The 26,287-nt window shown below is 54.6% G+C and overlaps 2 protein-coding genes across 4 annotated transcripts in view; both read right to left on the reverse strand.

The window, feature by feature from the left end:
* LOC133346479 (monocyte to macrophage differentiation factor-like) overlaps nt 1-24,062 on the reverse strand; it is a 37,298-nt gene extending 13,236 nt beyond the window's left edge. The window contains exons 1-2 of one of the 3 annotated variants that reach the window (XM_061558109.1): nt 23,969-24,062; nt 1,819-2,135 (exon numbers count right to left, since the gene is read on the reverse strand). In XM_061558109.1, the coding sequence (XP_061414093.1) occupies nt 1,819-1,916 (98 nt within the window). In that variant the 5' untranslated portion in view covers nt 1,917-2,135; nt 23,969-24,062. The other 2 variants (XM_061558102.1, XM_061558093.1) reach the window with 2 other exon arrangements.
* Nucleotides 4,745-11,196, reverse strand: LOC133346390 (uncharacterized). The gene is made up of 2 exons (XM_061557916.1): nt 9,546-11,196; nt 4,745-5,740 (listed from the first exon to the last, which is right to left on the reverse strand). The coding sequence occupies exons 1-2, from the start codon at nt 10,845-10,847 to the stop codon at nt 5,726-5,728; spliced, it is 1,317 nt and encodes a 438-aa protein (XP_061413900.1). The 5' UTR covers nt 10,848-11,196; the 3' UTR covers nt 4,745-5,725.
* Nucleotides 24,063-26,287: the final 2,225 nt, after the last annotated feature.

Below are 26,287 nucleotides of genomic sequence, written 5' to 3' on the forward strand. Positions count from 1 at the left end.
GAGACCATCACATACCTGTCAACCCCTTATTATCAGTGCCCCTACCTTATTACAGACCAACTCTCACCTTATTGGTCACCCCGTGCCCTTATACATCTCAACGTTCATCCTACAAAGGCCCATCACAAGGGTAGAAACACAAACAAATAGACACACTTTATTTTTGCCCGTATTGAAACGTCTGTACGCCGTATGGACCTGAAAACTCAATTTCCCTGGACAAGAATACGGGGTAAACCGTATGGGTTGACAGGTATGACCATCATAGGTGCTCGCGAAAGAGCACTTGCCCCGAAACTATGTTACGGCTACACGGGGGATCTTTGTCTTGTAATAACAGTACAAGACAACGTTCGTCGTAAAGTGCCGGCGGTCCCATCACAGCGCTGGTGCCAGGCTAGGTGTTGGCAGGTCACGGGATAAGCTCTGCACAAGGAACACCACCAACACCAATACACCACCAACAATACACCACCACCACCAGTACACCACCACCAGTACACCACCACCAGTACACCACCACCAGTACACCACCAGCACACCACCACCACACCACCGCCACCACCAGTACACCACCACCAGTACACCACCACCACCACCAGTACACCACCACCACCACCAGTACACCACCACCACCAATACACCACCACCACCAGTACACCACCACCACCAATACACCACCACCACCAGAACATCACCACAGTACATCACCACCACCAGTACACCACCACCACCAGTACACCACCACCAGTACACCACCACCAGCACACCACCCTCACCAGTACACCACCAGTACACCACCACCACCAATACACCACCACCAGTACACCACCACCAATACACCACCACCAGTACACCACCACCACCAGCACACCACCAGGACACCACCAGTACACCACCACCACCAATACACCACCACCAGCAGTACACCACCACCAGTACACCACCACCAACAGTACACCACCACCACCACCAGTACACCACCACCAGTACACCACCACCAGTACACCACCACCACCAGTAACACCACCACCAGCAGTAGTACACCACCACCAGTACACCACCACCACCAGTACACCACCACCACCAGTACACCACCACCACCACCAGTACACCACCACCAGTACACCACCACCACCACCAGTACACCACCACCAGTACACCACCAGCACACCACCACCACCAATACACCACCAGCACACCACCACCACCAGCACACCACCACCACCAGTACACCACCACCACCAGTAACACCATCACCAGCACACCACCACCACCGGCACACCACCACCATACCACCACCAGTACACCACCACCAGCACGCCACCACCACAAATACACCACCACCACCACCGGTACACCACCACCACCGGTACACCACCACCACCGGCACACCACCACCACCGGCACACCACCACCACCAGTACACCACCACCAGCACACCACCAGCACACCACCACCACCAGCACACCACCACCACCAGCACACCACCAGCACACCACCAGCACACCACCACCAGCACACCACCACGACACCACCACCACCAGTACACCACCACCACCACCACTACCCCACAACCAGTACACCACCACCAGTACACCACCACCAGCAGCACACCACCACCACCAGTACACCACCACCACCAGCACACCACCACCAGCAGCACACCACCACCAGCAGCAACCCACCACCACTACACCACCACCAGTACACCACCACCACCAGTACACCACCACCACCAGCACACCACCACCAGCAGCACACCACCACCAGCAGCAGCACACCACCACCACCAGCACACCACCACCACCACCTTACCTGTGCCTGTTGTGGACCAGCTCGTGGTAGACCTTCATCATGAGCGCCACGCACGTGTGCAGGCGACCTCCATTCTTCTTCCCTCGGGCGCTGTCCATCGCCAAACCCACCAGCACGAACCCAATCGCCAAATCTCGTGCTGTGTCCCCTCGTCTTCGTCAACAACGCTGCTGGTGGTGCTGTTGCTGGTGGTGCTGTTGTTGGTGGTGCTGGTGGTGGTGCTGGTGGTGCTGCTGGTTGTGGTGCTGCTGGTGCTGGTGGTGCTGGTGGTGCTGCTGATGGATGCGCTCCTCCGTGCGTCCGTCCCTCACGCGAGCCTAACGCAAATCCGTGACCACCACCGGCCACAACCACCGGCCACCACCAACAACAACCACCACCGACCGACCGCCCAGTGAGTGCGGTGGCGACTTGGGATGTCACAAACGAGTCGGCGATGTGGCCACGCTGCTATCTCGGTGGCTTCGCGTTCAGACCTCCACCACCACTACCACGACTACCACCCACCACCACTACCACCTACCACTACCACGGCTACCACCACCACCACGGCTACCACCACCACTACCACCACCACACCACCACTACCACGGCTACCACCACTACCACCACCACGCCACCACTACCACGGCTACCACCACCACGCTACCACTACCACTACCACGCCACCACCACTACCACGCCGCCACCACCACTACCACGTCTACCACGCCACCACCCACCCACTACCACGTCTACCACGCCACCACTACCACGCCACCACTACCACTACCACACTACCACCACGGCTACCACCACCACCACTACCACGCCACCACTACCACCACCACTACCACGGCCACCACTACCACTACCACGCCGCCACCACCACCACTACCACGTCTACCACGCCACCACCACTACCACGCCACCACCACTACCACACCACCACCACTCTCCACCTTGCGTCGGTCGCCCCCTTTTATCGGCCGTCGCCCGCGGGAGTTGAGCGCAACAGTTGCGCTCGCTCGAGCCGAGGGGGCGCGCGTCCTGCCGGCAATGGATGGAGACCGCGCGTGGAGGTGGTGGGGGGAGATGGTGGTGGGGGGAGGTGGTGGGGGGAGGTAGTGGGGGGGGGTGCACGGAGAGGCGCCGTGTGATTGGCTGAGGACGTTGGGGGTGGGGGGGGCACGGAGAGGCGCCGTGTGATTGGCTGAGGACGGTGGGGGGGTGGGGCGTGGGGGGCACGGAGAGGCGCCGTGTGATTGGCTGAGGACGTTGGGGGTGGGGGGGGCACGGAGAGGCGCCGTGTGATTGGCTGAGGACGTTGGTGGTGGGGGGGGGGCACGGAGAGGCGCCGTGTGATTGGCTGAGGACGTTGGGGGTGGGGGGGGGCACGGAGAGGCGCCGTGTGATTGGCTGAGGACGTTGGTGGTGGGGGGGGGGCACGGAGAGGCGCCGTGTGATTGGCTGAGGACGGTGGGGGGGGTGGGGCGTGGGGGGAGTGCTTCTCATTTCCTCCGCTCCGGGGATTGAACCCCCCCCGCCCACAGACTTCACCTCCTCGCTCCCTGCCCCTCTTTCTCCATCATTCATTCCCTCCCTCCCTATCTCATTCATTGCCTCCCTATCTCATTCCCTCCCTATCTCATTCCCTCCCTCCTTCTCTCCCTCCCTGCCTCTCCATCATTCCCTCCCTATCTCATCCCTCCTTCTCTCCCTCCCTGCCCCTCTCTCTCCATCATTCATTCCCTCCCTATCTCATTCATTCCCTCCCTATCTCATTCATTCCCTCCCTATCTCATTCCCTCCCCCCTTCTCTCGCTCCCTGCCGCTCTCTCTCCATCATTCTTTTTTTTACAATCAGTGGAAACAAGAAGATGCTCGGTGTATTCGGCACTTTGCTTCGTAATTTTTTTTTACTTTGCTTTATGTAAACCCCCACCTCTCGCTCGCTCTCTCCATCATTCCCTCCCTATCTCATTCATTGCCTCCCTATCTCATTCTCCCCCTCTCCCTCCCTGTCTCTCTCCATCATTCCTCGCCTCCCTATCCCATTCCCTCCCTCCCCTCTCTCTCATCATTCCCTCCCTCCCTATCTCATTCCTCCCTCATTCTCTCCCTCCCTGCCACTCTCTCTCCATCATTCCTTGCCTCCCTATCTCATTCCTTCCCTCCCTATCTCATTCCCTCCCTCCCTATCTCATTCCCTCCCTCCCCGTCTCTTTCCATCATTCCTTGCCTCCCTATCTCATTCCCTCCCTCCCTATCTCATTCCCTCCCTCCCCGTCTCTTTCCATCATTCCTTGCCTCCCTATCTCATTCCCTCCCTCCCTATCTCATTCCCTACCTCCCCGTCTCTTTCCATCATTCCTTGCCTCCCTATCTCATTCCCTCCCTCCCTATCTAATTCCCTCCCTCCCTGTCTCTCTCCATCATTCCTCGCCTCCCTATCTCATTCCCTCCCTCCTCCCCCAGTCGCCCATCAACGTCGTGTCCATGATTCAGTCCGTGCCCAGCACTGTCGCTACTTCTTCTCAGAATCCCAATCCTCTCATTCCGGACAAATCCCATGTGGAGCTGCGACACTCATTGAAGGCCACTCACCCAAGTTGACCCATCCATGCATTCACTGCCCCCTGTGTGTGTGTACGATGCTGGTGCAGACAATCTACAACAATAACCTCATAAATTTCGATTTAAAGCTTTCGTGACTGCAGGGATTCATCTTCTTGGTTCTTTCGGTAAAGTCACGTAGAATGGAAATAATAAAATATTCTACGTGACTTTACCGAAAGAACCAAGAAGAATAACCTCATAGTTTGTTTTAAAATAGGTATATAAATCATGCTCTCTCTCTACACACGCGCACATGTACTGTATGTATAGCCAGCAATCCTCTGATCTGGCAACATTTACCCAGTGAACACGCCATCCACGATGCAAGTGTAGTAAGTATATATGGAGGCTTGACGACAGGATCGGAGGCACACTTATTTATTACACCAACACAGTTGTACAGGTCACTTGGCTACAGGGATTCTCGACAGCTAACCCCTCTAACCTATACCAATTCCTCCACTACGGGACTAGGGGAGGCTATCTGTCCCAGCTTGGTTAAGCTGGGATCCCGGCTCCCTGAGTCACCAGACCAGCTTCGTCTGGGCTCTCGGGGCCACGCCACCGGCTTGCCCTGGTCGGCCCTTATAAGGACAGCGAGCCAGGGGAGCTCTGGGGCCTACACTAGCTGGTCTTCCGTCTTCTCTGGTTAAAGCTGAGTCCCGACCTCGAGCCCTCGAGCTCATCACCTTTTATAGGACTCGCCCCCGAGGGGGGGCCCGTGGGGGATACACATGCGGACGTCGGTGCTAGCGCCACCCTTGTGTACGGCCGTAACCCCGCCCCTTGTGTTTGTTGGCCATCCGTGGCCATGCATAATCACACCTCAACATTCGTAGCCATGCGCAATTACACCTCTACATCACCCCCCCCTGTACAGCTCGCAGCCGTCCCTGGCTGCAAAAAAAAAAAAATCAGAATAAAGGTGCATCCCTCACAAAAACCCCGTGTGTGTGCCTCGCGTAATTTTTAACAAGAACAAGAGAACCTTAACAAGAACAACAACAGGAAGAGAGAGAGAGAGAGAGGAAAAAAAAATAACCCGACGCACCCCCCCGAATAAATACCCCAAAACCAACATATATACACACACTCCGGACGCCACCCCTCCCATTGTCCGCAAGGCCCCCCAACGGCCGACCTCACAATAGTCTGCGCGTTTTGGCGCGCGTCCGCGCGGCGGGCCCGTCACAAGGGCCCGTCCTGGCACGCTCAGTGACGGTTGTTGACGGTCCGGGTGCAAGAGAGTCAGGCGTCGCTGCCGAGTGACCCCCGACCCCTCCGGGAGGGGTTGGTGGGTGTGGACCCGTCACTCCTGTTTCACCTGGGGACGGAACAGTTGGCGTCAGGTTAGGCGAGTGCAGCGACGACGGGGAGTCGGCGACACCCTCACACGTTTGGCCATGCGTGTGTGTGTGTGAACCACGGGGCGGCGCGACAAATGGTTTTAACCTTGAGGGGTGCACATACCACCGGCGCCTCCCCCATTTGACGCGAACACATTGCGGCCGCAAAGCCTGCACGACCTCCACTGGCCCCCGCCACGGCCGTACCAATTTCGACGAGGTTGCCAGCGGCACCTGAGGACAGTGCAACCACGCCCTGTCCCCTGGTTCCCATTTGACCACCTGCACCCGCCCCAACCGAAGCCTCTCGTTCGCCTTCTGGCGGAGTTCAGAATTTTGCACGGCCGCTTCCCGCGCCTCAGACAATTTAGCGATGTTAAATTTAATGTGTTCGGACAAATTAGACTTCGCCGGGAGCGCCGAGAGCTTCAGCTGGGTCGCCACAGGGGGGTTAACTTCGCGCCCATACATTAAAAAGAAAGGGGAAAATCCGGTGGCCGCATGAGGAGCCATCCTGTAGGCCTGCAACACACCGGCTATGCGGAGGTCCCAATCCGTCTGGGATACCGACACCTGCTGGGACAGCATGGACGTGATGGTCCGATGCAGCCGTTCCACCATCCCGTCAGTTTGTGGGTGATACGGAGAGGTCCGAACCTTCTCCGTACCCAAGAGGTCGCACACCTCACGTAGGAGTTTACCAGAAAAATTCCTACCCTGGTCAGTAAGCAGCCGTTCCGGAGCACCTTTGTCGAGGACATAGCCCTGGACAAAGGCCTCCGCGATGGCTGCTGCCGACTGGTTCGCCAGGGGCCAGGCCATAGGCCATCTCGTGAAGTATTCAACCCCCGTTAGTAAATACCTATTGCCCCTGGGCGTAGCGGGAAATGGCCCAAGTATGTCCAGAGCGACGAGCTCGTTAACCCGGGAAACTTTTATGGACTGCAGCGGAGGGTTGGACCCCCTCGCAGGCGGCTTCCTCTGCGCGCATTGCGTGCATGACCCCAAGAGATCCCCCACGTCCTTTTCCATGCCCGGCCAGAAGAAATCCAGCTGGAGCGTGGCAAAGGTCTTGTGAACCCCCAAGTGCAGAAGCCGCTCATGAACAGCCCATACCACCTTACCCCTTAAAGCAGCAGGCACCACAAGCCGCTGGCGCCGGGTTTTTCCATCCCAGTGCATCAAAAGACCCTGGAACAACCCCCACGAGTCAACGTTTTCCACCCCCTGACCAGCCCCCCCGACGCGACGGCGCAAAGCGAGGAGGGAGGTGTCCTCCATTTGGAGGCGTCCCCATTCCGCGACCGGCAACCCCAGCAACGAATCCCTCCCTTCTTGCTCGATAGGACCCGAAGCCGAAGGTGCATCGGTAGCGGCCACGAGGACCGAATCGGTGGTGACGTTCGGGGGCCTACAACGCCCCGAACCCAACAGGCACGCGCACTCCGAAGTGGGTGGCAATCGTGACAGGGCGTCAGCGTTCGTGTGGCGGACACCCTTACGATATGTGGTGACAAAGTCATAGTCTTGGAGGATCTCCAACCATCGAGACAACTGGCCCGATGGTTGTTGAACCCGCAGGGCGTACTGTAGGGCCGCATGATCTGTACGGACGGTGAACCGCCGACCGTACAGATACGGGCGGTACTGCTGAATGAAATAAACAATGGCCAATAATTCCCGACGGGTAACGCAGTACCGCTGTTCGGCTGGAGACAGTACCCGACTACCGTAAGCCACCACATGCTCTACGCCCCCGATGAGCTGGGACAGCACACCCCCGATGCCCGTGTTACTTGCGTCAGTATCGAGCAAGAAGGGTTGTGAAAAATCCGGGTAATTCAACGGCGGAGCTCCCACCAAAGCATTTCTGAGGGCGCGAAAAGCAGCCTCCTCCTCCGGCCCCCAATGAAACCTGACTCCCTTGGACGTCAAGGCATGCAATGGTTTCGCAATCGTAGCGAAGTCAGCCACAAATCGCCGATAATACGACGCGAACCCAATGAAACTCCTGACCTCTCCCACAGAGGTGGGAGTCGGCCAGGAGCTGACGCATTCCGTTTTGGCGGGATCAGTGGATATCCCCGAGCGCCCAACAATGTGACCCAAATATCGCACCGATTCGCGGAGTAAATGGCACTTCTGTGGTTTAAATTTCAAATTGGCAGCCCGCATTTTGAGAAAAACAGCACGCAACCTCTGGAGGTGTTCCTCGAAGGATTTGCTAAAGACGATGACATCGTCTAAGTAAATCAAACACGAATCCCATTGCAAACCTGCCAAGACCAATTCCATTAACCGCTGAAAAGTTGCCGGCGCAGAATGTAAACCCATCGGCAAACGGTTAAATTGGAAGAGGCCCTGCGGTGTACGAAAAGCAGTCTTAGGTTTCGATTCGTCATCCAGAGGAAGCTGCCAGAATCCAGATAGCAAATCAAGGGTGGAAAAGAATCGCGCACCGGCCAAGGCGTCGAGCGACTCATCCATCCGAGGAAGCGGGTACGCATCTGCCACAGAGATTTTGTTGAGACGCCGAAAGTCAACACAAAATCTCAGTGAGCCGTCGTGTTTTTTCACCAAAACGATCGGCGCGCCCCACGGGCTGGTGGAAGGGGAAATGATATCGGCGGCTAGCATGTCATCAACAGCCGATTTGACATGATCCTTTTCGGCGGGACTCAACCGAAAGGGATTTTGGCGGATCGGCGCGCTGTCACCCGTGTCAATATGGTGTCGCAGCAATTTTGTACAACCAATATCAAATTTGTGTTGACTAAAAACGTCAGCAAATTCGCTCAGGAGAACTCGCAGCTGCGCGCGCTGCGAGTCAGACAGGTCCACTGAACCCGCGCAAAGCGCATCCAGCCATCCGTCATCAGAGTCCGAATGCGGTCGCGACGGAGGATCGGTGGATACCTGACCCACGAGTGGTTCCTCATAAGGCACCGGCGTTGCGTGTGCAAGCACGGTCCCCTGAGGAACCACGGCCGTTCGCGATCCCACATTAAGGACTGCAATGAAGGGGTCCCCATCCCCTCTCACCATAGTCTGAGCCGCGAGCAAATCGGGTCCATTGACCCCGGCCCGAGATGGACCCAACAAGACCCCCCGATCCGCAACCCCTGCATCAAACGACCGACGCAACCTAAGAGGGACGAGCATCTGAGCCCCCGGAGGCACGCGCACAGTTTTTGTGACGAGCGCCTGCACGGTGGCAAACGCCCGACGCTCCGTGGTGGGGGAAGACAGAAATGTAACGCGTCGGCCCGATGGGAGCTCAATGCACCCTTGGTCAATAAGGATACGGATGGGCATTTTGGCCAGAAAATCCGTCCCCAACAGGCACGGAACCGCGAGTGAGGAGGAAACCAAAACAGGCCCGGATAATTTAATGTCTCCAATGCAGATAGTGGCGCGGATTTGGCCAATAATGCCCAGAGAGCCTCCGTTAGCGGCATAGCACGGCACGTCAACAGGGAGCAAGGGACGACTTTGAACGGGAAGGATGTTATAAATTAAATCAGATATAATGGTCGCCGATGCCCCTGTGTCAATTAAAATCCGCACCTCTACCCCATCAATGTGACCGACCACGACCGATGATCCCGCCGACGCAGCAACGACACGATGGGCGAGCTCCGACCACTGACCCGGTTGGAGCGCTCGCCGCATTACCGAACAATCGCGCGCGACGGACGGGGAGTTTGGAGCCCTGTTTAGTTGAGCGCGTGAGTGTGTGTCGGATGTGTGCGTGGGCCAAACGTGTGAGGTGCCGCGACTCGCCGTATTTCTCTGCTGGAGCTTGGGAGGAGACGGCGTGGCGTCCTGACGAGGTGTCGCCCCGCGCTGACGGGGAGCCCGGCATCCAGACGCAACGTGGCCTTGCAGGCCACAGTTGTAGCAGCGTGTGAGCGCCCCAGATGACCTGGGCTGCTCCTGGCGGCTCGGTCCATTCCGAGCCTGCGGTGCCGCCGATCTCCATTCCCCTCGCCGCTCCACCCCGCAGACCTCCTCCGATGGGAGGGCGGTGGTCGCCATGGCATGGCCGGCCGCCCCCTTTGCCGCCTTCCGACGCAGGGACCGCAAGCCCCCGTGGATGTGGCGCGCGACCAGCAGGGACGACATCTCCGCGTCGTCCTGAGCCAGGACGTTGACGTCCAGCTCGTCAGCGAGTAGCAGCAGCTTCTCAGCCACCATGGCATCCACTCCTTCCTCGTCCATCCTTGGGAAAGCAGCCTTTGCCAGAGCCAGGAGAGCCGTCCGGAAGGCCAGGGGTGACTCGTTGGCGCCCCGACTCCGATCGTGGAACAACTGCCTGCAGTCCGAAGGCGGCCCATAGACGGCTGACAGCAGCTGCAACGCCAGGTGTAGAGTGGCGCGCTTTTCCCTCGGCGCCGAGGTGAGGGTAGCCAGGGCGTCGTTGTCCAGCATCGCTGGCAGCGCGCGTAGAGCCTCGGCGTCCGACCAGTTCGCCATCTCTTGATGAGCGATGAACCGCCTCTTGAAGCCGCCCCAGTCTCCGTCAGCGCCGACAAATTCTTTAAGAGGCGGCAGACGCTGTTGTAAGGCGGCGTCCGTGGCCGCAGAACGCTCTCCGTCGCTCCCCGCCGATGATACAGTGTGGGCGGGCCGTGCACATGGCATCGCCGGTCGCTCTGATGTTGACGCGCCGGCCGGCGTTGATGATGTCACGGCTTGTGCGTGGCGCTCAGCAGACACGTGACGCGGGCCGGCCCCGCCCTCCGCTCGTACTGTAGAGATGGCGGGAAATTTAACCGCGAGCCGCGTCGGGGTGGCGGGAAACGTCGCCCCGCGCCGGCTGCCGTCGTCGACCCGCGCTGCTCCTCCAGCCCCCAGCCGCGTGATCTCCTCCAACGCGGCGGCCGCGGCGTAGAGCAGGTCCGCCAGGCGGGAGTGGGCCAACCGGAGTCCCTCGGCCGACGCATCCCCCTCCTCCTGTCGTAGCGGCGCGGGCGTACTCGGCCCCGGCTGCTCCGATTCGACCCCGGCCATCACTGGTGGAGAATCGGCCGCGGCGTCTTCCATCTCCGACTCCCTGGTACGTGTCGTCCCTCGTGTGTCCATCGTTGGACGTTTACTTCTGACCCCAGATGTAGTAAGTATATATGGAGGCTTGACGACAGGATCGGAGGCACACTTATTTATTACACCAACACAGTTGTACAGGTCACTTGGCTACAGGGATTCTCGACAGCTAACCCCTCTAACCTATACCAATTCCTCCACTACGGGACTAGGGGAGGCTATCTGTCCCAGCTTGGTTAAGCTGGGATCCCGGCTCCCTGAGTCACCAGACCAGCTTCGTCTGGGCTCTCGGGGCCACGCCACCGGCTTGCCCTGGTCGGCCCTTATAAGGACAGCGAGCCAGGGGAGCTCTGGGGCCTACACTAGCTGGTCTTCCGTCTTCTCTGGTTAAAGCTGAGTCCCGACCTCGAGCCCTCGAGCTCATCACCTTTTATAGGACTCGCCCCCGAGGGGGGGCCCGTGGGGGATACACATGCGGACGTCGGTGCTAGCGCCACCCTTGTGTACGGCCGTAACCCCGCCCCTTGTGTTTGTTGGCCATCCGTGGCCATGCATAATCACACCTCAACATTCGTAGCCATGCGCAATTACACCTCTACACAAGCAAGACACGAGGCCATCACACCGCAATAAAAACACACAAAGATCCCCCGTGTAGCCTGTAACAGACTGTTGGGGCAAGTGCTGATAGCGAGTAGCAACCTATGAAGGCCGGCACTAGTGGCACACGAGGGAGTGGGTGGCCCAGCACCACGCCCGACCGCCTTTGTCTCCCCGGTGGCGATGTTTACTACACACCGCACCAGGTACTCATTTGAGGCTGAGCCGACCTAGGGGAGGCCCAGGATAGGTTCAGATAATCGTCATCGGTATTAGCCGTGAGCGGGAATCGAACTCGGTTCGCCGGATTCGTAGCGCGCCGCGCTAACCGCTGCACCACCGCTCCACACACACACACGCACAAAGACAAAGATCCCCCGTGTAGCCTCGAACATACTGTTGGGGCAAGTGCTGTCTGCGAGTAGCACCTATGAAGGCCACCGCTCAGCGCACGCACAACAACAATGCACAACAACAAACAACAGAAATTAGAGCAACTGTGTCAAATGTCACTCATCAGAGAAACGCACCCGCTCTGAAACCTCGTGACCGCCTCGCCACCAATCACTCGCCAGGCACGTGGCTTCCACGATGGCGCGACTCGCCTGCTGGAACAACACCGGTGACTGGTGGAGCCATTTCATTGGTAGGGGGGGAGCGGTGGTGCAGCGGTTAGCGCTACGCTGCGCTATGAACCTGGGTGACCCGGGTTCGATTCCCGCTTTACGGCCAACACCGGTGACGATTATCTGAACCGGTCCTGGGCACCCCCTAGGTCGACTCGGCCTCAAATTAGTACCTGGTGCGGTGTGTAAACGTCGCCACTGGGGAGACAAAGGCGGTCGGGCGTGGTGCTGGACACCCACCCACTCGTGTACCGTTCCGGGCTTCATAGGTGCTCGTTAACAGCACTTGCCCCAACAGTCTGTTAAGGCTATACGGGGGATCTTTGTCTTTGGTGGGGAAGATGGGGTTGCCACCTGTCCCGGTTTTCACAGGGATTGTGTCCTCGTGTTGAGGGTACTGCAGTCGCTGTTCGTGGGAGATCTGGGAAGTCTTCCCGGGGTTTGCTCCCTGGGTGACCCTATGGGTGATACTGTGAGTGACCTTGTGGGTGACACTGAGTGACCCTATGAGTGACCCTGTGGGTAACACTAAGTGACCCTGTGGGTGACCCTGTGAATGGCCCTGTGAGTGCCCTGTGGGTGACCCTATGAGTGACACTGTGGGTGACACTGAGTGACCCTGTGAGTGACCCTGTGGGTGACACTGTGGGTGACCCTGTGGGTGACACCGTGGGTGACCCTGTGGGTGACACTGTGGGTGACCCTGTAAGTGATGCTGAGTGACACTGAGTGACCTTGTGGGTGACCCTGTGAGTGACCCTGAGGGTGACGCTGTGGGTGACCCTTAGGGTGACCCTATGGGTGACGCTGTGGATCGACACTGAATGTCCCTGTGAGTGGCACGGTGAGTGACCCTGTGGGTGACACGGTGAGTGACCCTGTGGGTGACGCTGTGAGTGGCCAGACGTCGTGGTATGAGAATCTAAGCGGCGACATGCGCACAGCAGACATCGAGCTGGAATTAATTTTAGCCGCGCGCGGCTCACAATGGCCCTGCCTGTCCTGCGGGGCTTCGGTGTCGACCGTGTGTCGAATTCACTCGATTTTTTCCCCCCAATTTTATTTGAGTGCGTGATACATTTTTTTGGGGAGGGCAGAAATGTCGTAACCGTTGGACAGCAGAACATCATTCGATAGCCACGCCGCCCAGCGCAACGCAGTTGTGCAATCCAGAGGGTGGCCGGTTCAATCCCACTCCGGCTCGCGGGTTGAATCAGTGAGAGCGAGTTTCTTTAATTGCCCTCTCGCAACATCAACAACGCCATCACCGCCGTCTCTCTGCACCCATCGGTGCAAACCGCTTCGCCACGATCAAGTCGCACACCGCAAAGCAGGCACGTACGCGTGGTGGGGTAAAGAAGTGTGGGCGCTGAGATTCCATCGCGATCGCTCGGGCTTTCACCAACCGGGCGCTCTCGTAACGGTTACCGGTTTCGCGAACGATCCTCGAACGAAGGAATTCCCCACGCGAAAGCGGCACCGTGAATCCACGTCGCAATGGAACGTGCCGAAAGTGGCAACCCAGACACGCGGGGAACAGGCGGCACGGGGACGTCCCTCTCTGCTTCCAGTCTCGGCGCGAGTGCTGTGAGCGAGAAGCACCGATGAAGGTCATCGTGGAAAGCCTCGGAGGGGGGTCGGGTGGGTGGGGTGGGATTATGGTGGTGCGCGTGCCTGGTGCAGGGAGCGGTAGAGCGCAGCGCGACGAACCTGGGCTCGCGGCCAACACCCAGTGACGGTTTATCTGAACCGGTCCTGGGTCTCCCCTAGGTCGACTCAGCCTCAAATGAGTACCTGGCGAGGTGTGGAGTAAACACTGCCGCTGGGGAGGCAAAAGCGGCCGGGCGTGGTGCTGGCCATCCACCCGATCGTGTGCCGTGCCGGCCTTCATAGGTGCTACTCACTAACAGCTCTTGGCCCAACAGTCTGCTAAGGCTATACGGGGGATATTTGTGTTTTTGCATGTGTGGTGCTGGCCACCCACCCCCTCGTGTGCCGTGCCAGCCTTCGTAGGTGCTCGCTAACAGCACTTGCTCCTACAGTCTTCCAAGGCTATAGTGGGATCTTTGTCTTTGTATTTTTAACTTATTTCACACCGTACGTAGCCAACCGGGCTAATTGGAGGTGCCGGGGAAGGACAACAAACTAAACACAAAAATCAATTTTAAAGAAATGAGTTTTCAATCTAGATGATTTAAAAGCTCCAGTGGCTTCATGATATGGGGAGGAAGCGCGTTCCAGACGGCTGCGTGGTGTGGCTAGCAGCACGCACGGCCCTCCGCCTTCGTCTCCACATTGCTGACGTTTTACACACCGCACCAGGTGCCAATTTAAGGCTGAGTCGACCTCGGCGTGGCCCAGCACTGGTTCAGAGATTCGTCATTGACGTTGGTCGTGAGCGGGAAGCGAATTTCACGGGGCTCTCCGGGACTCACGGAGCTTGAATAAAAATAAAAATACAGACGTGACCAACATTATCCATAATAGAGGTTTTTTTGGGTTAGATCGCGTAAATATGCGTCGTTAAACCCGCCACCACCCGACACAGCCAAATTAGTCAACTTTGTCACGTGAGCAAAATGTGCCAATTCGTGACCGGTGTGTTGGAGAGTAAACCCACAAGTACAACAACAGGTTTTACCCTTTCTGACAACAAGATGTTCAAACACCAAACAGAAAGTTCTAGATTTGAAGCTTTCGTGACTGCAAGGATTCATACTCTTTGGTTTTTTCGGTAAAGTCACGTAGGTTAAAAGAAAAACAAATAAATAAAATCAGCAAAATTGCTGTGACCGTTTCACCTGAAGACGGAAGCTTGTATTCTTAGGTTTTTTTCGATAAAGTCATGTAGGTTAAAAAATAAAAAATAAAATTAATAAAAGTAAAATAAAAATAAAATAAAAATCACGACGTTTCGGAGGCAACACAAGCTTCCGTCTTCTGTGTTGCCTCCGAAACGTCGTGATTTTTATTTTATTTTAATTTTAATTTTTTACCTACGTGACTTAACCGAAAAAACCTAAGAATATGAATAATTGCAGTCACGAAAGCTTCAAATCTAGAACGGAAGTTTGTGTTGCCTTCGAAACGTCGTGATTTAATTTATTTGTTTTCTTTTAATCTACGTGACTTTACAAAAAAAAAACAAAGAGTACCAAACAGAAACCTTTTGCAAGAAATAATGTCTGCATTAACCGCACATACTGGTGGTGAACATGCAAACCAAAAACATGTTCTGGTAATATATGGGCATTGTCTTGGAAACTGATTGGTCTACACCAGCGACAGCTTTCTTTAGGGCCTAGTCTCAACCAGTGTTAGACAAGAGAACGCCAAAAGGCGAACAGCACAAAGTCATCTTCTTGGTTCTTTCGGTAAAGTCACGTAGAAGGGAAATAATAAAAATAAAACATAATAAAATAATTCTAACGACGTTTCGGCCACAACGCAAGCAGCCGTCCTCAGGTGAAGACCAGGTCTGTCAGACGCTGTCTCCCCGACAGACCTGGTCTTCACCTGAGGACGGCTGCTTGCGTTGTGGCCGAAACGTCGTGAGAATTATTTTATAATGTTTTATTTTTATTATTTTATTATTTCCCTTCTACGTGACTTTACCGAAAAAACCAAGAAGATGAATCCCTGCAGTCACGAAAGTTTTAAATCGAAGCACAAAGGCAATGCCGCTATCAGGGCATTTACAGCTCTGGGTGAGCAGCTTCAACATGATACCTTTCCTGCCAGTATCAAAGTACACAACATTTACAATTCTTTAGACCAAAGCTAGACGATTTCTCCACAACTTGTAATTACTGGCAAGATGTCATGATACTCGAATGATTAATTTTGTAGTGGAGTTTACTCCCTAACACACCGGTGTGTGCTGAACTAGTAGCGAATTGACACGTTTTGTTCACGTGACAAACCTTACTAATTGGCTGTGTCGGGTGGTGGCGGGTTGAACGACACATTTATATATTTACGCGATCTAAACCCCGAAAAGCCTCTTTTGAATAAATCCAGACATTCTCAATCTACCGCTGCACGACAGAAGGCCTCCCCATGCCACGTTGGTCACGTGGGCTGTTGGTTTTTTGACATCGAACTTCAGCGCGACGGTCAAGGGCGTCTCGTCCACGTGACGTCACAATAGTCGTGGTTTGTCCCAGAGTGCAATGCGTTTCGGAGTGAAATTCGACCGAAGATTTGTCACGCTCGAGAGGTGTTTATAGTCGCCTTCCGTCGAGAAACCTTTCGACGCGATCTTTGTTTTGATTCGGAACGGATATGCGCCAAAAGTACAAGGCACAATCGGGGCGATACGATGGTGCGGAGATATGGGAAACTGATACTGGTAGGAACCACCTGGTTCCACCAGCCCACAGGGGATTATTGTGTCCGTCCGTCCGTCGTGCATCCAAAAATGGGCGGGGTGGGGCTGGGTGGAGAGGGGAGGGTTGGGAGGGGCTTGGTGGGGAGGGTGGGGCTGGGTGGGGGGTGGGAGGGGTGGGGCTGGGTGGGGAGGGGAGGGGCTGGTCACCCCGTGGTGCCCTTATAAAACTCACCGTTTAACCTACTCACGCCGGCTTGTGCCCGCCCTCACAGTCGGCCATATTTGCGGAATGCACCACGCCGCCGTTGACCCTGGCCATTGTCCGAGCAACCCGACGTTCCTACCAGCTCCCTCCGCAGGAATGTGTTATCGCAGGGATAAGGAAGTTATCGCGTCGTGGCAAATATAAATTATATGGCGGTGACTCACGGGGCGATGTTAACTACCTCGCCTGTTATGCAGGAGGTCGTAGGTTCGATCCCGACCCTGATGCCTGCTGCTGTATATTTGGAGTTTCCATGTTTCTCTCCCCGTGGTCGCGAGGATTTTCTTCCCCGGGTCCTCCAGTTTTACCCTTCCACATTGAAAATCGACATCACGCGTTCAGAGAATTCGGCCGCTATACATTGCCACGTGGTGATAATCCACTGCGCGTGTGGCCGGGTCGCTTCTGAAAAAGATCCACATTAGCTCAGAGGGCCTTACACCTGGAAAATTTTAAAATCGCTGTTTGTTTCCATTGTTTGAATACGCCGGCCAAAGGCCACCACCCGAGCCTCAATTAAAGCTGTCCCTCTCAAGGCCCGCTCGACGCGGAACCTTTGGACGTTGCGACGACCCTGACGCGGGGTTCACCGATCCATCGGTGCCATCGCGATGAGGGGGGGGGGGGTGCAAACGACGCACCCGTGTCACCCCGCGCCAGACACGCGACAACCCTGGAGGAATTGAGCTGCCAACATTTTCTGGGAAGCTCAGCCGGAAGGGCGTGACGAGCTTGGCAAGCCACTCTCACCTCGGTGTCAAGCTCCGCCCACTTTTATACAGACTCCCCGCCTACTGCTCGGGTAGCTCCGCCCACTAATCAGATAGCTCCGCCCACTGTTCAGATAGCTCCGCCCCCTGCTCAGGTAGCTCCGCCCACTGCTCGGATAGCTCCGCCCACTGCTTGGGTAGCTCCGCCCCATTGCTCGGGTAGCCCCGCCCACTATTCAGGTAGCTCCTCCCACTGCTCGGGTAGCTCTGCCCCATTGCTCAGGTAGCTCCGCCCACTATTCAGGTAGCTCCGCCCACAGTTCAGGTAGCTCCGCCCACTATCAGATAGCTCCGCCCACTGTTCAGATAGCTCCGCCCACTGTTCAGATAGCTCCGCCCCATTGCTCGGGTAGCCCCGCCCACTATTCAGATAGCGCCGCCCACTACTCAGGTAAGTCCGCCCACTGCTCGGGTAGCTCCGCCCCTTTTCCCGGAGAGGAATTCAGTGTGGGGGTGGTGGCCACGAGGACGTCACGTGAACATTTTGACTTAAAACTTTGGTGACTGCAGGAATTCATACTGGTAGGAAGCTCCTGGTTACACCAGCCCACAGGGGATTATTGTGTCCGTCCGTCCGTCCGTCTGTCGTGCATCCAGAAATGGGAGGGGTGGGGCTGGGTGGAGGGAGGGTGGGGAGGGGGGGGAGGGGCTGGGTGGGGAGGGGCTGGGTAGGGAGGGTGGGGCTGGGTGGGGGGTGGGAGGGGTGGGGCTGGGTGGGGAGGGGAGGGGCTGGTCACCCCGTGGTGCCCTTATAAAACTCAACGTTTCACCTACTCACGCCGGCTTGTGCCCGCCCTCACAGTCGGCCATATTTGCGGAATACACCACGCCGCCGTTGACCCTGGCCATTGACCGAGCAACCCAACGTTCCTACCAGCTCCCTCCGCAGGAATGTGTTTATTTGGTTCTTTCGGTAAAGTCACGCAGAGCCTCACCTGCCATACTCCAATGATAATAGCTGTTACGAAAAGAAAAAAAAACAATCAAATAAAATGAATATTCAGATTTTCCCACTGATCTGAGTTATGAATGTCATTTCTGTACGATTCCAATCATTTTTATAGTCAAAATTGCCAAATTTGCGGAGCTCCGCTGCAAATACAGGAAGAGACGAGAGGTGAGGCAGCGACGAGCTCAGCCTCCCCTCTGATTGCGCAACCCCTCAGTAACTGAAAGGAGCGCGGACAATAAGCGCGTGCCTGTTACTATCTCAGTATGTCACCAATGTAATGTTTGTAGACCCTTCGTTTCATGTCCTCGCCTTCCATACTCCAGCTAACCTATTTCACGTATGTGTTTAAATATATTTAGGCTCGCTGGTCTCGTCATGAAACTGCAATGAAAAAGCACCAGGGGAGGCAGCTATCACATCTGCCTCACTGACGGGGACGTCTTCTTGGTTCTTTCGGTAAAGTCACGTAGAATGTAAATAAACAAATAATAAATAATAATAAAATAATAAAATAATTATCACGACATTCAGACGCTGTCTTTCTGACAGACCTGTTCTGCACCTGAGGACGGCTGCTTGCGTTGTGGCCGAAACGTCGTGAGAATTATTTGTTATTTTTATTTATTTTATTATTTCCATTCTACGTGACTTTACCGAAAGAACCAAGAAGATGAATCCCTGCAGTCACGAAAGCTTTAAATCGAAAAATTTGACGGGGACCTGTCTAACACGCCCCTCGAAGTGAAGACACGCCCCCCTCAGTGTGTGAATCTGGCTCTGACACGAGCCAGTGCCTTCCCAGCCATTGACCTGACCGCACGTCACTGTGTTGCACCTCCGCACCCCATCACCCAGTGACAAAGCCCTTCCTTGGCCTCATTTCTCTCCCTCGCCCGTGTGCACGTGCAGGAGAAGGTGATCCTCACGAAGCTGACTCCACAACATTTCCGCCCCCTACCACCCACAGCCACACGCCCTTCGCGCAGAAGGCTAAGCCGCCGCCGCTGCCGCTTAACAAGGCGTCTAATGATAATTGGTTCTTTACCCTTCTATCTGGCAACAAAACTGACACCTTTTTGCAAGGAGTCATGTTTGCATAGACCGCAATACCTGCAGTCATAATACAAACAAAAGAACATAACTCTGATAATGTGCACTGTCCTTGAAGTTGATTGGTCCACACCCGAGACAGCTTTCCTTCGAGCCTAGTCTCATATGGGTTGGACCAGATGACGCCAAAAGGCGCACAACTCAAGGACAATGCACCATCAGAGTATGAGAGCTCGGGGCAAGCATCTACACTATGGGGACCTCATTTGCCAGTAAAAATATGATAATTGGTTCTTTACCCTTCTATCTGGCAACAAAACTGACACCTTTTTGCAAGGAGTCATGTTTGCATAGACCGCAATACCTGCAGTCATAATACAAACAAAAGAACATAACTCTGATAATGTGCACTGTCCTTGAAGTTGATTGGTCCACACCCGAGACAGCTTTCCTTCGAGCCTAGTCTCATATGGGTTGGACCAGATGACGCCAAAAGGCGCACAACTCAAGGACAATGCACCATCAGAGTATGAGAGCTCGGGGCAAGCATCTACACTATGGGGACCTCATTTGCCAGTAAAAATATGATAATTGGTTCTTTACCCTTCTATCTGGCAACAAAACTGACACCTTTTTGCAAGGAGTCATGTTTGCATAGACCGCAATACCTGCAGTCATAATACAAACAAAAGAACATAACTCTGACAATGTGCACTGTCCTTGAAGTTGATTGGTCCACACCCGAGACAGCTTTCCTTCGAGCCTAGTCTCATATGGGTTGGACCAGATGACGCCAAAGGGCGCACAACTCAAGGACAATGCACCATCAGAGTATGAGAGCTCGGGGCAAGCATCTACACTATGGGGACCTCATTTGCCAGTAAAAATATGATAATTGGTTCTTTACCCTTCTATCTGGCAACAAAACTGACACCTTTTTGCAAGGAGTCATGTTTGCATAGACCGCAATACCTGCAGTCATAATACAAACAAAAGAACATAACTCTGATAATGTGCACTGTCCTTGAAGTTGATTGGTCCACACCCGAGACAGCTTTCCTTCGAGCCTAGTCTCATATGGGTTGGACCAGATGACGCCAAAAGGCGCACAACTCAAGGACAATGCACCATCAGAGTATGAGAGCTCGGGGCAAGCATCTACACTATGGGGACCTCATTTGCCAGTAAAAATATGATAATTGGTTCTTTACCCTTCTATCTGGCAACAAAACTGACACCTTTTTGCAAGGAGTCATGTTTATGTTCTTTTGTTTGTATTATGACTGCAGGTATTGCGGTCTATGCAAACATGACTCCTTGCAAAAAGGTGTCAGTTTTGTTGCCAGATAGAAGGGTAAAGAACCAATTATCATATTTTTACTGGCAAATGAGGTCCCCATAGTGAAGGCGTCTAATTCCACACGTGGAGTTACAGGAATTATTTCTGTACTTAGTGATAGCAGCCCCGGTTTACGTGGAGGGGTTGCGTTCCCTGAAAGGTGCGACGACGAATATCGTAAACGACATCTATCGAAGAAGCGATTCACAGGGGCGAGTAGGTGGTGGTGGTTGGTGGTTGGTGGTGGTGGTTGGTTGGTTGGTGGTTGGTTGCTGGTGGTGGAGGCGCAAGGGCGAGAGACGGCGGATAACGAGAAAGGATGGACTATGCTGTCAGCAACGCGTACATCTCAACCCATACGGGTTCACCCCGTATTCTTGTGCATGAAAATTGCGTTTTCAGGTCCATACGGCGGACAGCCGTTTCGATACGGTCAAAAGAAAATGTGTTTGTCTATTTGTTTGTGTTTCTCTCCCTTGTGATGGGACTTTGTAGGATGAACGTTGAGATGTATAAGGGGCACGGGGTGACCACTAAGGTCTGAATTGGTCTGTAATAAGGTAGGGCACTGATTAATGTTGTGGCTTCAACACACCGGTGGGCTAAAGCAGTGAACTATTTGTCTTTTGTCAACGTGACACATTTTTACTGATTGGCCGTGTCGGGTGGTGGAGGGTTACGACACATTTATAAATAACGCGATCTAAACCCAAAAACGTTGATTATGAATAACATTGGTCGCGAAAGCCTGCGTGTTAAACTCACTGATAAGGGGTTGACAGCCATGACGACGTGAGTGTGGGGCTGAGACGACGCGAATCAGGTAGCGGTCTTACTGAAGCACTATGCCACAGCATGCATGAATGTGTGTTTAACTTCCTTTGCACCGTACGTAGCCAACCGTACTCATCGGAGGTGCGGCGGGGGGATCAACAACCCAAACGCAACCCAAAAATCGCATTCCGTGACGACTTATTTGCGAAACGACGTCAATCCGGATGTCGGCGCATGTACGAATGTATTTGCATTCTCGGCACAGCTTTCGCGTAGGGCTCCGGGTGATTATGATTATTGGAGCCGCGCGACCATCAGCTGGTTGTTCTTTTTTTTTGCAAATCGAGAGCTCAGCAGAGGGGAGGGCGGGACGTCGTAAACTCGACACCACGGGGGGGTCGGCGATGCAATCGGCTCGGTTTGCAGCAGAGCCACAAACCGTGAACATTTTTTTATTTTAATTTACCAGGTAAGGCCCCGCTAAGTGATGTAGCTCTATTTTTCAAAAGCGACCCTGGCTATCGCAAATGATAGCTCAACGAAGTGGCTTATCATCATCATCACGTGGAAAAATTCATAGCATGTCGTCAAATAACTCAAAACGCGCGATGTTGATTCTAAATGAGGGGGAAACCCACGCGACCACGGAGAGAGAGAGAGACGCAAACTCCAAATATACAGCAGCAGCAGGCGTCAGGGTCTGAATCGAAGCCACGACCTCCTGCACATCAGGCGAGGTAGTTAAGATCTTCTAGCCAACGTGATGATGATGAGAGAGAGAGAGACACGCAAACTCCAAATATACAGCAGCAGGTGTCAGGGTTTGGATCGAACCCACGACCTCCTGTAGACCAGGCGAGGTAGTTAACATCTCCTCGCCAACGTGATGATGAGAGAGAGAGAGACACACAAACTCCAAATATACAGCAGCAGGCGTCAAGGTCTGGATCGAAGCCACGACCTCCTGTATACCAGGCGAGGTAGTTAACATATCCTAGCCACCGTGATGATGATGAGAGAGACACGCAAACTCCAAATATACAGCAGCAGGCGTCAGGGTTTGGATCGAACCCACAACCTCCTGCATACCAGGCGAGGTAGTTAACATTTCCAAGCCATCGTGATGATGATGAGAGAGAGAGAGAGACACGCAAACTCCAAATATACAGCAGCAGGCGTCAGGGTCTGGATCGAAGCCACGACCTCCTGCACACCAGGTGAGGTAGTTAACATCTCCTCGCCAACGTGATGATGATGAGAGAGAGAGAGAGACACGCAAACTCCAAATATACAGCAGCAGGCGTCAGGGTTTGGATCGAACCCACAACCTCCTGCATACCAGGCGAGGTAGTTAACATCTCCTAGCCATCGTGATGATGATGAGAGAGAGAGAGACACGCAAACTCCAAATATACAGCAGCAGGCGTCAGGGTTTGGATCGAACCCACGACCTCCTGCATACCAGGCGAGGTAGTTAACATCTCCTAGCCATCGTGATGATGATGAGAGAGAGAGAGACACGCAAACTCCAAATATACAGCAGCAGGCGTCAGGGTTTGGATCGAACCCACGACCTCCTGCATACCAGGCGAGGTAGTTAACATCTCCTAGCCATCGTGATGATGATGAGAGAGAGAGAGAGACACGCAAACTCCAAATATACAGCAGCAGGCGTCAGGGTCTGGATCGAAGCCACGACCTCCTGCACACCAGGCGAGGTAGTTAACATCTCGCAATCGTGGAGCCCCATCCAAAGGATAGAGAAGGAGCGACTCTGTGGCTGAGACTCCGTGGGTCGCACAAGCGATGGTTGTACTGCCATAGTTGTGGCGTTTGATTCACAACGTAAATGTTTTGTTGGGGAGGGGTGTAGGGGTTAGGGCCACATTTGTGTTGTTAAAATCCCCCCACCACCCGAGGCGGCCAAAAACAAATCCAGTTTGTTGCACCACCACCACCATCATCATTACCACCACCACCACCAACAACAATATCGTCATTGCCACCACCACCAACACCATCGTCATCACTACCACCATCATCATTACCACCACCATCATCATTACCACCACCATCATCATTACCACCACTACCATCATCATTACCACCACCATCATCATTACCACCACTACCATCATCATTATCATTACAACCTCCATCATAATTACCACCATCATCATCATTACCATCATCATTACCACCACCACCATCATCATTACCACCATCATCATCATTACCACCAGTACCATCATCATTACAACCTCCACCATCATCATTACCACCACTACCATCATCATCATTACCACCAGTACCATCATCATCATCATTACAACCTCCACCTTCATCATTACCACCACTACCATCATCATCATTACCACCATCATCATAACCACTACTACCAACATTACCACCACCATCATCATTACCACCACCATCATCATCACACCCACGCACCTTGACAGCAGATCGCCGCCTCGCGCCCGCCTCATCCCGGTGAGTGGACTCCGTCCTTGGTCAACTCGGCACCCAGGGACACCGCCAGCACCACCACGGCCACCACCAGCACCACCAGCACCACCACCAACAACGACAACAACCGCCACTTGCCACTTAGTAACAGTTACGTCGCCGCGGCGCTTGTGCCAGGCGATGTGCACCTTGAGGCCACGTGAAGTGTCGAACGCCCGCCGGCAGGAGGTCACGGGTCAGACCCAGGTGGTGCCATGGGTCGACCGACTGAGATGACTGTCCGATGTAGCACCACCACCACCACCGCCACCACCACCACCGCCGCCACCACCGCCACCACCACCACCGCCGCCACCACCGCCACCACCACCGCCACCACCGCCAGCGACATCGTCTCGACACCGTGAATGGGAGGGTCGACGATAATGGTGATGATTATGGCGGTGCTGCGATTGCTGATCACAATGACTTTGGTGGTGTTTCTGCTACTGTTGATGACGATCACAACGTTAGTTATGTTGTTGTTGCTGCTGCTGTTGTTGAAAATGGTTGTGCTGCTACTGATGACGACGAAGCCGTTGCTGGTGATGCTTGTCGGTTTTGCATTGTGCTGTTGACGCTGCTGGTATTGCTCCTGCTGCTGCTGATGATGATTATGTGTCTATCAATATGATGATTATGTTGCTGCTGCTGATGGTGTATTCTGCTGATGCTAAGACAGCAATGGCGATGCTACTGATTCTACTGCTGCCGCTAACAGTTCTGTGTTTTTCTCATGCTTATGATGCTGCTGATGATGATTCTGCTGCTGCTGCTGATGATGATGCTCATGATGCTACTAACGAAGGGCACACACTTCGCATTACACCTGCGTGCTCCTACCGACATCGGGCAACCTCAGGTCCCACCTGTAGCTGATGTAGGGGTTCATCCGTCGTTCACCTAACTCATCAGCCACCATCACCACCACCACCTCCTCCTCGGCACCACTAACCTCGTTGCTCGAGCACGTCTGTGGCCTGACCTCGTCGCTGCCATCACCTCCTCCTCCTCCCAGACCTTCCTTGCTGGGGTCCATACCCCTGCAGTCGTAGATGGAACACGAGAGGAGGAAGATGACGAGCAGGACGGCGTAGCTGGTGAGTAGGATGATGAGGTTCAGAGTGACCGGGTCGATTTCTCCAAAGAGGTCCATGTCCTGCAGGCGACGAGGTCGACGCCGGGCGACGTCGAGAAAGGGGGGTGGACATTCGTTTGAGTTTTGTTGTTGTTTGAAAACGGAATTCAACTTGAAGTCGGATGTACCGCACCGATGTTTCGTCTTTCCAGGACGCGGAAGAGAAGAGCTAACACTCTCTCCAGAGTGGCTTGGGGGGGGGAGGAGTCGGAAATCTTCGGCCAGCAGTGGGATTAGCAAGCGATTTTGCAGGGCTGCGCCTTTATCTGCTCGAGTAGAGACTCAAAGTCGCACCATCGCCGCGGGAACGTGGAGTGGTCAACGCTGCTGGAATCTTGAAAGCCGGCAATGGAGGCGAACGCTGCCACCGGGTTGACCACAACTCCACAAAGACGAAGATCACCCAGGTAGCCTCGGTAGACTGTTCGCGGCAAGTGCTGTCAGCGAGCAAACTAAGAATTCCCGCATGCCACGGCGCACCTACGAGACGGTGATGTGCACAGTGTCAGCCCGGCCGCCTTTGTCTCCCCCCGTTACCGATATCTGCACGCCGCACCGAGCGCTCGTTTGAGTGCCGAGTGGAGCTGTGGTTCAGGCTCACAACCGGCTTCAGATGTTCGCGAGCGGGAATCGAACTCGGGTCGTGTAGTTCAGCAGCGTCAGTGCGCTAACGGTGACGCCGCAAGGAACTCTTCGCTTGGACACACACAACACAGCCCCGTCTGACGTTTCGGGGGCAATGGCCCTTTTCAGAACACACACACACAGAGAGGTGTGTGTGAGAGAGTGAGTGAATGTGTATGCGCGTGCGTGTGTGTGTGTGAATACGTCCGACTGTGCCGCTGTGTTTAAAGAGGGGCAATAAGACCTCGCCGTCACCCCCACGGGGGTCTTGTAATCCCACGTCACGAGGGATTATCCCGAGCGGCAGGGCCCACGCGTCCCCGCCGTCTCTCGCAACTTTGTTAGTGTTGGGAGTGATGGGGGGGGCTGATTTTGCGCTCTCGGGCAAGTTCAAGTTCATGTTCATTTATTAGGTAGAGCCCTGTGAGCCATTCGGCTCTTGAATCGGGTGCAACCGCAACAAACAAAAAACTAAAACATGAACAAAAAAACATCTTAAAGTG

This window comes from Lethenteron reissneri, chromosome 3 (assembly GCF_015708825.2).
Source record: "Lethenteron reissneri isolate LAM-NWPU_2019-01 chromosome 3, ASM1570882v1, whole genome shotgun sequence".
NCBI classification, from domain to species: Eukaryota; Metazoa; Chordata; class Hyperoartia; order Petromyzontiformes; family Petromyzontidae; genus Lethenteron; species Lethenteron reissneri.